The following is a 12,982-nucleotide window of genomic DNA, read 5'->3' as shown; positions in this document are numbered from 1 at the left end:
TGAACTTAATACATTAATGCATGTTGATGTTATAGTTAAACCGGCTTTTCTGAAAATATTTCTGCATGAAGATTAATTGGTCACACTCTGAATGAAAAGAACAGTTATCCCTGTGATTCTTGAGTGTCTGTTAAAGTGCTCATATTATGCTCATTTTCAGGTTCATAATTGTATTTAGAGGTTGTACCAGAATGGGTTTATGTGGCTTAATTTTCATAAAACACCATATTTTTGTTGTACTGCACATTGCTGCAGCTGCTCTTTTCACCCTGTGTGTTGAGCTCTCTGTTTTAGCTACAGAGTGAGGCATCTCACTTCTGTTCCATCTTTGTTGGGAGTCACACATGCTCAGTAAGGACTGCTAGCTTGTCAGTTGCAGAGCATGAGGGTGTGCCACGCTAGCAGCTAGGCGAGCATTATAATGTGTGTTACAAAGTGACACACGTTTGTCTCTGAAGTAAAGGCTGGACTACAGTAGAGCTGTTTGGAGCAGTTTGTGAACAGTGTTCTCTGTTGGAGATGGTAAGTCCATTTGGGGTGGAGTTTGGGCTTTTTCACTTTGTAAACCTATAACATGCACACAAAAAAATATATAACAATAAAGGAAAGGGGAAAAGGTAAAAAGAATAATATAAGCACTTTAACTTAATTAATTTCTAATACAAACTGAACTATCCTGATTGGAGTCTTGACTGGAGGAGACCAAGAATCAGAATACCAGCTAATTATAATTATGGAGAAGAAGTTGAACAATTTCAATGAAAAACATTTTATTGTTTTGGAATTTGTATTAATATAATGAAGGTTACATTTTCAATGTGTGAAAAGGAAGGGACTCAAATGAGATGACGCATATGACACTGTACTTTCAAAATCACATTTTGGATTAAAACTCCAAACGCTGTAGATCTCATGTCCCCTGTATACGACGGTATGGGTCTGCAGTCATAACACCAGCACAGGTTCATCTTACAAAAACATGTAGCCTCAAAGTTCTCTTGCTCCATCGTTCCAGAACATTAGCTGGTCCAGAAACCCACTTTGATCAACAAAACTGAGCCCTGGTGTTTCCACTGTGGCTGAAGCGTCTTTGTGTTTCGCTGCGCTTTATTTCTTCTCCTCCACAGTCCTGCCAAAGTATTCCTTCTGGAACTGCTGGAACTCCTCCTCTGTGAACAAAGACTGTGACTCCTTGGCCTTCTTGGCGGGTTGCTCTGGCCGATTCCGAGACTGTCTCCCCGAATTGTGGCTCAGGATCTGAGCGAGACAGAGAGAGCAAGTCAACGCTGTATGAAAAACTCACTTGTAGGCAGAAGCAGAAGCACATGTAAAGTTAAAGTTAAGGGACAATTCAGCGATTTCAAAACGTATCTATCTGAATGAAAGATGAAGCGTTAAAAAAGCCTGCAGTTCTTTCCAATGTTTTCGGTGTCTCCGGGGCTCAGCCGGCCACAGCTCCAAAATCTGCTCTACTTCCATACCCCAATGACATCACTGGGGAACGTAACAACTATAGTGGGGCGCAATGCCGTTGACCAACTTCCCTGTTATCTTCTTTTGTATTACAAACTAGCTACGAGCGTAGGATTGGGCATCGAAAACCGATTCCTACTTGGAATCGTTTCAAAAATTACAATTCCAGTAGAATCGTTTGGAATCGTTTAGAGGATTTGGTTTCAAATCCGATCATTGCTTCCCAATTTAAAATGCACAAGTTTTGGTCGTTGTATTGCAGCCTTAGAGCACAGTAAGCAGCGTTTTAGTGTGGCTTGATTTTACGTTGGAAAAAATCCCTGTAAAACTGCAAACCACCATTGAATCAAAATAAAACATTCCTCTTATTTGTGAAAATAGGCAAGTGACCCGTTTCAACTCCACTTGTCAAAGTATCGGAATCGATAAGAACCGGAATTGAAAGGAAGAATCTGAATTGTTAAATTCCAAACAATGCCCAACCCTATACGAGCAAGGGGATGTTGGGCACGAGATTTTTATTTATTTTTACAGTGTACTAGGGATGGGCGATATGCAATATAAACGATACAAAATTGGCCTATACCAGAGATTTTAATTATATTACACTATCACGATAATTCATGTTGATGACGCAATCTACCCGCGAAGTTTAGAGCCACGAGCTGCAACCAGGCTGCAACGCGTCATTGTCATCTTGAGTAAACATGACTAAAAGCGAAACAAGGAGCTGGTGAAAAAGACCGGTGCTACATCCATTATTTGGACTTGGTTTGGATTTAAGCCGCTACAACGGAGCTGTGGTCGGGCCGTACCATGGAGCCTTTCATCAGCCTGACAATTCACTATATAACGGACTAATGGAATCCTGGAAGCCGGTGTTTGCAGACGTTGTACTTCCGCGCTGAACATACAGCCGTGTGTGTGTGTGTGCGCAGCGGCGGAGTGGGACCAAAATATGTACCGGGACGTTTACGGGCCCTGCCGTACGGGTTGAGCAGAGGCTGCACAGTTTGACTGCCAGGCCGCCGGATGGTGTTGCTAACAACTTCCAATGTATAACTATTATCAGACCGGCCCACCGGGAAAAGTCCCAACTCTTCTGTGTGGGTGTGTGTGTGTGTGTGCGCGCGCGTGCGCTCAAATGCGTTACATTAGGCTGCAGGTAATATGGTTTTATTAAAAGTATCTGTGCATCTTTGCCTAATACTGAAAGTATTTTCAGTACAGTGTCTGTTCCTTAACTAAACAGACACCAGTTTTTCCTGTTCTCTGCATCTTGGGTGGCATTTAAGAACCAAGGACTTAAACTAACTAAGTGTAGTGCCTTTTAGAATGGTTTGCACTAAAGAGAAGACACCCAATACTTTAAGCTTTTTCTTTCTCAAAGTCTCTGCAAAAAGTGTACTTGAATTTTATTTATCTGCAACATTATGTTGTAGAATTACAGTTTTGAACAATAAATGTTCTCAAAACTACATACTATGTTTCTTTCTCTTTTAAAAAAAAAAATACATATAGCAGTTTGGTTTTCCTTAGGGTCTATGTAACCTGGTCTGAAATGGTTCTATTATAATTTATATATCGCGACATATATCGTTATCGCAAGAGGCTGCAATGTATATCGCAATATGGATTTTAGGCCATATCGCCCATCCCTACAGGTTACATAATGTATTGAGCTGATATTCAGCCAGAGAGAGGCCGAGGGAGGCTGCAGCTGGCGGCCGGGAGCCTCCAGAACCTGAACTGCTACAACTGGTGGTGCCTCGGCTCACACTGCCCTCCGATATCAACAGTATGATCACAGTATCCTACAAAAACCGCACATGACAGCCCATTTGTGCGTTACTGTGCGTGACGGTTTTACTCCTCACTTGGACAGAGGTGTGCCTAAAGGCGCTGACACACCAGGCCGATAATCGGCCGTTGGACAGTCTGGCGAGGTCGGTGACTCGAGTCTGTTCGGTGTGTTCCGTGGCGTTGTTCGTCCGAGGGGCCATCGGCCTTCATTTTAATCGGCAGGGCGAGAGTCTCTCAAAATCTGACGAAAATCTTTTAAACTGACCTTTGTTGAGCTGAAATGAAGACAGATTCAGCAACTGCACGGCCTATTTCTCGCTTTAAATGTTTTCAGAAACACGTTTCAGTGAACTATTTTAGTACAATATGAGATCGTATTCTGAACGAGCCGCCATTGACAGCCTGTCTTTGAATTTCCGGAGAAACCAGACCCACGTGATGCGTTCGTCCACTCAGCTGCCGGTTTTCATTTTTGGGCAACAATACAGATTAGCGCCACCTGCTGTTATGTAGACGTATTCCGTCTCGTCGCTTTGGTGTGTTCCGGGGCACTTTTTTGACCAACTCGGGGAGACTGATCAGTCCAACTGCCTTTTCTGCCGAGGGTTGGCCATCTGATCTGTGTGTCTGCAGCTTAATACCAAGACCACCAAGAGGTTTTTGGGCTTTTCTATTTTTTCATTTTATTTTATAATAATGAGCTGCAGCTTAGGCGTATTTTTTATCTTCCTCTGTGAATTATGGATTTATTTTGACCAAACCAGAGCTGGTGATAGCTGGAACAATGGAAAGACTAACTAAGACGGTGTTGATGAGTTTTATTCCCTTTCTGTCCTGATTGAATGAAGTGTGTTTTAGGATGAGCTAACAAGGACATCGGTCTGGTCTTGGTTCGGTGGAAGAGACAAACTTGAAGGTGTACGGTTGTGTTTTTTCTGTTTACGTTTTCTGAGTATTTCCTGTCTTGAAATTTTGTGAATTTGTTTTGTTAACTGAAACAGGCTAAGAGATCTTTCTTACCTTCGAAGTGTCAGAATCTGTTGCTTTGTAGCCAGTTTCCATGAAGTACTTGAGGTTATCGCTCATGTGACTCTTCCCCTGCTTCTTCCTGAACTCCTCTACAATCGATACCAAAGAAGAAGAGGTCATTTAGAGTAGAAAGGCATAACAGAGGTTGTGATACAAAAAACACTACAGGGCCTCTAACTCTGCAATTACATTAAAATGTTCTATTTTCAGCTGCACATTTTCTAGTTTCCCTGAGAACACATTTGTGCAGAAAAACGGACTATGAAACCCTCCTCTACAGCGCTGCGGAGGAGGGTCTGGCTAGTTCACACAACATTTCAGGATGGGAGAAAAACGTGCTCTGGTTCATTGGAATTTCTTTAAAGCTATGTAACTTTTACACGCAGCCGTAGTTCCAATGAGACAACCAGGGGACCCCCCAAATGAGACAACTTCAGGGGGGGCGGTCCGTCATAGGTTAGCTCTCATTGAACTACAACTCATGTTGGGTAGTGAGAGTTGTAGTTCCAATGAGACAACCTGTAGGGCTAAAAGTTATGCCGCGTTCTATTTACCTCGGAACTCGTTTTTTAACGAGGTAAAAGTCGGAATCACGTCCCCTGACCTCGGATTTATGAGCTTGGAACTCGTACAACCTCGCAGTAGCCCGAGTTCAAAATCCAACATGGTTGTCCCCTGTATCAACAGTTTTGAAAGCTGCAGTAACATAAAGTTATAAGCACTTCTGTGTCATTTGTGTCACTAAATCAGTCGTTCACACAGGCATGTCCAACTTCTATCTGTGGAAATGTTGTTACGCTCAAAAACGGCGTAATGTGTTGTTATCAACTGGATGCTAACAATAGCTAACCGGGCTAGAGCTAATGGAAACAATGAAAAACCGACTTTTAAATAGAACGCATTCAACTCGGGTATGATGTCATTCCCAGTTCCGGCTTCCGAGTTCCGAGGTAAATAGAACGCGGCATAACATAGTGTTGCTTTGAACAAATCACAATCATCTTGGGCGGCGCTCAGCGCCAGACGCAGCCACGATGCCGCTGCAAAATAGCCTCGGGAAGGAACTTGTTTTGGTGGAACGTGTACGTTCATAAGTTGTTTTAGTTGTGCAACAGAAAACTCAGATTGGACAGATTGTCTAGCTAGCAGTCTGGATTTACCCTGCAGAGATGGTACCCGTGTGTTATTAACCCCTTGGTTTATTTTGGGAGTTTAAAATTACAACACAAAGAAAGCGGAAGGTCCGGCGACACCTGAACAATCCCGGAAATGAAACGTTGTCGATATAGACTATGAGCGGACTGACCCACTGCAGACTTGACTCTCTTGTCTTTCACCGTAGCTTTGCTCTTGCCGGGACCCAGGCGACCCTGCAGCCGTTTGACCTGCTTGGTGACTCCCTGTCGCTTCGTGCTCACCAGCTCCATCACCTTGGCCGAGCTGGGGGTCTGCTGCTTCTTCTTCTGGACTTTTTTGACATCTAGGACACAGAGAAAGGCAGAAAACCAAAGTCAACGCATTTCTCTGTGTAGGGATACTAACCTCAACACATTTTGGAATTATTTGGATATAGTACAGTATACTTTATTTAATACAATAAAATATTTAACCATACATTTTGGTGGGTTTACCTTAACATAATGTACATTTAATTAATTTTTCTCGGTTTGTTAATGCTAAAAAAAAGTATACTTTTGTTTATTTTGTACAAGTATATCTATCTATCTATCTATCTATCTATCTATCTATCTATCTATCTATATATATATATAAGAGCTCTTTAACTTGTAGTGGGTTGTTTTTGAATTACATTATCACTTAAAATAGTAAAAAAGTAGTCATTTTTTATTTAAAGACAGCAGCAGTAAGTGAAAACGTTAACCATGTCTGTACCCAAACTGTAGCGCTGATGTCCAATGCTAGCTACTGTTAGCCATCTGTAATAAAGCTAGAAAGCCTAAAGGCTAAACTGACCTTTAATATCATCGTTCAGCAGCTCCAGTCCTCTCCTGATCAACGACGCCGACATCCTGATTTAATAATACCAGGTTTAGCTCAAGTGACTAACGTTAAAAGCTACATCGAGAAGAAATCGCCTTTAATTCTGAACAGCAACGCGTGTGAATCTATCAACATCCGGTAAGTTACTCCTGTGCACCACTTAAAAGCAACCGGCTGGAAAACCAAGATGTGTAAAGTTCCCCCTTAGGAACTTCTTCTTCTTCTTCTTTGAAATTTTACGGCAGCCGGCAGCCAATACGTTGCATTGCTGCCATCTACGGAACTAGCACCTTAATGCACTATATCCGATGATACAGTCCAGTGTCTATTAAAAATTTGAAAAAACAACGTTTTCCCCTCCCACTTGATCCTAATTCTAAAATACTTTTCATTGACACTTCTTCCAAGCCAAGTCCTTGCAAATTTCTGAGTAGATCTTGTCTTTGACGGTCATAATTTCCACAAGAAATCAAAACATGTTGCACTGTCTCCGGATCCTGACATGAACACAAACCACTCTGGTGCTTACCTAAAATAAATAAATTGCTATTCAGAAACGTGTGACCAATCCTCATTCTAGAAATAATAACCTCGTCCCTACGTCTACCCTCCCTTCTTGTACAAACATTAACTGAGTCAGTGACCTTACTAGAGATTGAGAATAAATGCCTGCCTTTATGTTCTTGCTCCCAGAGCTGTTGCCATTTGAAAATTGTTCCCTGCCACACAATACTTTTACCCTCCGCCTTGGATAGATTAATGGTGACATCTATAGCCTCCTTTTCCCCTTAGGAACTTCTTACCTACCCTATTATGTTTATAGGCAACTGCCACTACTACTACTAGACCGTCTACTATTACTGCTACTACTTATAATAATAATAATAATAATAATAATAATAATAATAATAATAATAATAATACATTTAATTTGGTTAGCCTAATAATTTGAACAAATTGAGGGAGCATCAGTGTCCCTCAACAAAGAAAAGCACCAACATTCCACATAGGGCTGGGCGATATGGAGAAAATCAAATATCACGATATTTTTGACCAAATACCTCGATATCGATACCGCAACGATATTGACTATTGGTGCTTTCACAAAATATTTACACAATGCAAATTTTGATAAATAATCATCAGTAATGTGGATATAATGAATAAGTGGGTAAAGGCAAATAATAGAGTCTGGTAAGTTCAGAAAATGACATCACTTTACTGTAATGTAGCCTTTAAAACCAGGAAAAGACAACACTTATGTCATATCACAATATTACGATATCCAAAATCTAAGACGATATCTAGTCTCATATCACGATATCAATATAATATTGATGTATTGCCCAGCTCTAATTCCACACTAGAATATGCTCAGAGAAAAAGAAAAGTATGAAACAATGGATTGCAGACTTAAGAGGACCGCACATAATCAGCAGCTGTAGCATATAGCCTTCTATGTCAAAACATTTTTATGTGCAGTAGGCCTAAAAGGTCATGAGAAGAAGAAAGTTGTCCACAAATGTGTTTAAGAATCAATCCTAATTGTGCATGTTTGTGAATATTTTATGGAGCGGGTAGAGAATAACCAACTGCAAGAGGAGGGGACAGCAAAGCCTAAATAATTACATCTTGGAAAAATCAAATACTTTTATTTTGGCTATGACTATGTTATGCCTATACTTACTTTCCGTAACAAACCTAATTTGGCTGTCTCCAACCTTAGCTGTCTTTACGAATTTAAATAAACAAATAGATAAATATCCAAACTCATCTCAGAGTAATCACTAGGGGCCAGTTGTTCAAAGGTAAACTGATCGGATTTTGGTTATCGGATTGGATCAAATCTTGAAAATGGGTTGTTCAAAAGGGAAAGAAGGAATCTGAAATCCGATTGGATCACGGAATCCAATCCTAGTTTTATCTGGATCAAACCTTCAGTTTGTGTTGTCAGTAGGATTTGGATAACTTTGATCCAAAAAAACAGGATTATCCTTATCCCAAGGATTTCAAGGTGGATTCCATGAAGAAAATGTAGTAAAACTTTAAAATTGGTCAAATAATACATTTGTATCGTGAATACTTTTATTTATATTTTGCACTTGACTTGTGTAACCGTTGTAACAGTGTAAAGTAGATAAAGTAGACATAGGCTACCAATTAAGCTATTCGGTATAGTAAAGTAAAAATAAAATAAAAATAAAAATGATCATGTCCCCATGTCTAAACGAGAAACTGAAAGAGCCGAAGCACAGATCGTCCTGGCAGAGGAACAAATCAAGCTGACCAACACATTTGTGATTGGTTCAAGATAACAGGAGGAAGCCAAAGTCAAACTTCAGACCGTCTCCTAAAAGCAGGGCTTGGAAATGCTGGTCTCTCCTCCTCAGATGAAGAAGAACCCTGAACATTCTTTATTTTGTTAACTATTGGACATTTAGACTTTTGTTTTGACGTTTTCAAAATATCCACAATGTATTTGTTAATGTATATTTGTTTTTATTTGTTGTGGCTCAGATGAGGGGTCATAAAAGAAATTATGAATGGAAGTGGATGGTTATGTTATTGTTGTGTTTTGTCTCAAAATAAGAAACACTTACAGTGACCCCCATGTTGGCTCTCCTACCTGTTCTTTACATAGCTGGTAGCCCACATTGTAATATGTTGTCCCATTTAGAGCACTGGTAATCCGGATTTGGTAATCTTGAAAACTGTGTATCTGGATCAGGGTGATCCAGTCCAATGTTGCTTTGAAAAACCGGCATAAAAAGTAAGACGGATTACCTGATCCTGGATAGCAAAAAATGGGATTTCTAAATCCGGATAATTTTGATCCAGGTTAAATGTTTTGAACAACTGGCCCTAAAAGATGACCTGCAGCGTCACAGCAAAGGTCCAATGTGTATGTTGCTGCATCGGGTCAGAAATGAAAGAATGCAGAGAGCTGTAAGCGAGTGTCTGTCACTGTGGAATAATACTTTGGACTAATAGGCTACTTCAAATTTCAGGAGGGGTACAACTGAATGTGATTGTGCAGTGACTTATAGGCTTATTTGTAAATGTATACACGAGTTACACAGTTAACAGAATAGCCCGTATAGAAAGCTGTCAGTTTAGTGTAACGCCGCGTCACCGGTTCCAATCACCTTCAGCTGTTGCACGGTGCTCTCTCTCTCTCTCTCTCTCTCTCTCTCTCTCTCTCTCTCTCGCGCGCGCTCTCTCTCGCACAATCAGGTCGATCAGTAACCTATAGTAAACTCTTGTAGCCCAGTCTACCTCTCCAGAGTTAACCATGGCGCTTCAAGCGAGAGCTCTGGTCACCTCTAAATGGCTCGCGGAGGCTGTGTTGGCCCGGGGGAAAATGCGCATCTTGGACACTTCTTGGTTTTTGCCCAAACTGCGACGCAACGCCCGGAGCGAGTTCAAGAAGAGGCACATCCCGGGCGCATCTTTCTTCGACATAGATCAGTGTTGTGATAAAACTTCTCCTCTGGACCACATGCTCCCGTCGGAGGAGATTTTTGCAGATTATGTCGGGAATTTGGGAATAGAGCGCGACACGCACGTCGTGGTGTACGACGCCAGCAAGTTCGGCGCGTTCTCGGCGCCTCGGGTGTGGTGGATGTTTCGGGTGTTCGGGCACAGCGCGGTCTCGTTGCTCACCGGGGGGCTCGGGAACTGGGAGCAGGAGGGTCGACCAGTCAGTGACCAGTGCGTCAGACCAACACCGTCCGAGTTTAAAGCCTCCCTGAACCGCTCCTGGATCAAGAGCTATGAGGATATGCTGAATAACCTGGACACCAAAAGGTTCCAGGTGGTGGACGCCAGGCCTGCAGGCAGGTTCAGAGGACTGGACCCGGAACCCAGAGACAGTGAGTGTGTGTTATGTTAAGGTGCAGCTCTAAATCATGGATCCCATTCACAGGACGGGTTTATTACCTTAAGATATCTTTTACAATTGTCTAACAACATAGGCTGTGCCGTCTACTGATTCATCTTCCTTTCATAGGCTAACCCATAACTGAGTTGCAGTTTTGGGTGCTCAGGAGATCAGAGTCTTTTTAATGAAGAAAATGTAGCAGACAGCACTGAAAGATTTTCATTAATTTTCATAATGATTCATAAGTGTTTAACTAAAAACCTCTTTAGTAACTGCCCCACAAATAATTAATCCATAGCCTTATTGATCGCACAAATCAAGTTACATGTGTTTGAGCCTCACTGATCAGATGCTGTTCACTCATTGATCACGCTTACACACAAACTACTGTGAGTGCTGAATGGCTGGCACGTTAGCCAAACACAAATTAGTCAGCACAGAGCTTAGTGAGTGATAAAGACATGCATTTTATCTACGGTCACTGACCCACACATACGCACGATCGCGCGCACACACGCGCGCACACACACACACACACACACACACACACACACACACACACACACACACACACACACACACACACACACACACACTGCGGGACAGTAGACTGAATGGCCTAGAATGTAGATATTGGCCCTTAGATATGTTGATCTTTACAGAAAGTCTACAGTGATAAGACACCCATAGTACGTGCCTTATCTTATTCCATACACCCCCACCCCCCCCACACCCACACACACACACACACACACACACACACACACACACACACACACACACACACACACACACACACACACACACACATGTGCTGTGCCCACCCACATGTGAAACTCCTTTTGTAAAAGCAGTCTCAGCACTGAACCTTGACCTCAGACAAACTGAAATGTTGCCAATTATTATAAAATATTATATCTCACTCCCTTACTCACTCCCTCACTCACTCAATATATCTCACTCTATTCTTTCTTTCTGATCGACAGACACAGAGCCAGGCCATATCCCCGGCTCCATCAACATGCCCTTCCACTCCTTCCTGTCCCCATCGGGTCACTTCCTGCCCAAGGAGCAGCTCCAGGTTCTGTTCGCCCAGGCTGGTGTGGACCTCGGCCGCCCTATTTGTGTCTCGTGTGGCTCGGCCGTGACTGCGTGTATTGTGGCGCTGGCGGCTCACGAGTGCGGGCACCCGGGGGTGTCGGTGTACGACGGCGGGTGGTCGGAGTGGTACACCCGCGCCGTGCCCGAGCACGTCATATCTGAAGGACGAGGGAAACATTTGTGATTGGTTCATGATAGCAGGAGGTGTGGTTGGTTGGGTTAAGACTGGATCAGACTGGTACTGGAGGACAAGAAAAGAAGGGGGATGTTCTTTGATTGTTTTTGAGTGCTAAGGTTTAAAGGAATAGTTTGACATTTTGGGAAATATTTTCTGCTTATTCTGCTTATTTGCTGTCTTGGCAAGAATTAGATGAGAAGATTGATACCACTCTAATGTCTGTATGCTTAATATAAAAATAGCTAGCCTGACTCTGTTCACAGATCTAGAAAATCTGTCATCCAGCACTATTGTGCTAGACTAATTTATCACGATATATCTTGTTTAATCTGTGCACAAAAAAAAGGGCAAAAGAGCCAGAGCCATGCTAGCTGTTTTCTACTGCCCCCAGTCTTTATGCTATGCTAAGCTCAAATTCTCATTTAATTCTCAGCAAAACAAATCAAACTATTCCTTTGCCAAAAATGGGTAATCCAAGCATACATCACTAAGGAACCTTTCTTTTGTTCCAAACACCTTAGATGACTTGACTAAAGAGCCGGCAATATGTGAACACTAAACTTGACTTTATAATCCGTTTTGAAACCGGAAAAGATTTGTTTACAGCTGTAATGCTTATGTTGGAATAAATTATGAACAATCTCATGTACTTTTATTCTTCATGAAATATGTGTAAGTATACATTTTGTGGGGCTTTAAAGCGTAACTCTCGCCAAAATTCAACTTCGGGTCTTTTTGTGAATGTATCCGATTTCCGTATTTTCGTTTTTCGGTCAAATGGAAAAGAAAGGTTTGAACAACTCACCGTAGCTCTTGTTGTTTCCGGCCGCTACCACCTCGGCAGTCAAAACGAGTCGATATCCGAATGCGAATGAACGGATTCCATAGGAGGAAATGTCATTCTTATATGAGGCTCCTTTTTTAACTACAAGGTCAATATTGTTTTTCACTAACAACAAAACAACGAATTATCCGTGCATTTATATGGAACTAAACTTTAGGAGCTTTCCGTCTTTACTCTCCTCCCTGTTATGTTGCATTCAGAAATCGATTATTTTTGACTGATAAAATGGCTGCGGCCGGAAACAACAAGAGCTACAGTGAGTTGTTCAAAACCTTTCTTTTTAGTAAACTCTGGGTACACAAACAATGTTTTCAATGCTTGTGTTAAGGTGTAGAGCCCCTGGTGATACTTCGAGCTAAGTTTCATGTTGTGTCGAGCCTTCTTAGTGTTGTAAAAATAGCTATTTTGAGGCTAGCATAAAAGTGCCCCTATCACTCCCATTCAAAAGGCCATTTAACCGAAAAACGAAAATACGGTCAATCTTAAAAGTGGCGCTTCCGTCCTAAATATGCTTTTAAACGAAAGTTTGACTCGGGTACATTCATAAAAACACCCTAGGTTGCATTTTGGTGAGAGTTACGCTTTAATTTAGAAGGTACACAAAACTGACCTGAGATCAGCGTCTAGTTTGGCAAGCTGTAAAAGTGCGCTTTAAATTTGACCTTTGGACTTC

At 41.8% G+C, this 12,982-nt stretch overlaps 2 protein-coding genes across 2 annotated transcripts; one reads left to right on the top strand and one right to left on the bottom strand.

Annotated features, from left to right (window-relative positions):
• Positions 1-753: 753 nt before the first annotated feature.
• rps19bp1 (ribosomal protein S19 binding protein 1) lies at positions 754-6,499 on the bottom strand. Its single transcript, XM_028603453.1, has 4 exons — positions 6,280-6,499; positions 5,612-5,785; positions 4,297-4,394; positions 754-1,257 (listed from the first exon to the last, which is right to left on the bottom strand). Exons 1-4 carry the CDS (start codon positions 6,332-6,334, stop codon positions 1,108-1,110), a joined length of 477 nt encoding a protein of 158 aa, XP_028459254.1. The 5' UTR covers positions 6,335-6,499; the 3' UTR covers positions 754-1,107.
• Positions 6,500-9,535: 3,036 nt separating this feature from the next.
• On the top strand, positions 9,536-12,083 carry LOC114545357 (3-mercaptopyruvate sulfurtransferase). The gene is made up of 2 exons (XM_028563634.1): positions 9,536-10,178; positions 11,173-12,083. The coding sequence occupies exons 1-2, from the start codon at positions 9,599-9,601 to the stop codon at positions 11,469-11,471; spliced, it is 879 nt and encodes a 292-aa protein (XP_028419435.1). The 5' UTR covers positions 9,536-9,598; the 3' UTR covers positions 11,472-12,083.
• Positions 12,084-12,982: the final 899 nt, after the last annotated feature.

The sequence above is a fragment of the Perca flavescens genome, chromosome 2 (assembly GCF_004354835.1).
Source record: "Perca flavescens isolate YP-PL-M2 chromosome 2, PFLA_1.0, whole genome shotgun sequence".
NCBI classification, from domain to species: domain Eukaryota; kingdom Metazoa; phylum Chordata; class Actinopteri; order Perciformes; family Percidae; genus Perca; species Perca flavescens.
This window is presented reverse-complemented; position numbering and strand designations above follow the sequence as displayed.

What these genes read in the sequence shown, in the direction of transcription:
- rps19bp1 (XM_028603453.1), bottom strand. Translation starts at nt 6,334, where the DNA reads ATGTCGGCGTCGTTGATCAGGAGAGGACTGGAGCTGCTGAACGATGAT. An exon ending in GCTGAACGATGATATTAAAG is followed by an intron (nt 5,786 to 6,279) that starts GTCAGTTTAGCC and finishes TCTGTGTCCTAG; the next exon opens with ATGTCAAAAAAGTCCAGAAG. An exon ending in GAGAGTCAAGTCTGCAGTGG is followed by an intron (nt 4,395 to 5,611) that starts GTCAGTCCGCTC and finishes TATCGATTGTAG; the next exon opens with AGGAGTTCAGGAAGAAGCAG.
- LOC114545357 (XM_028563634.1), top strand. Translation starts at nt 9,599, where the DNA reads ATGGCGCTTCAAGCGAGAGCTCTGGTCACCTCTAAATGGCTCGCGGAG. An exon ending in GGACCCGGAACCCAGAGACA is followed by an intron (nt 10,179 to 11,172) that starts GTGAGTGTGTGT and finishes TCTGATCGACAG; the next exon opens with ACACAGAGCCAGGCCATATC.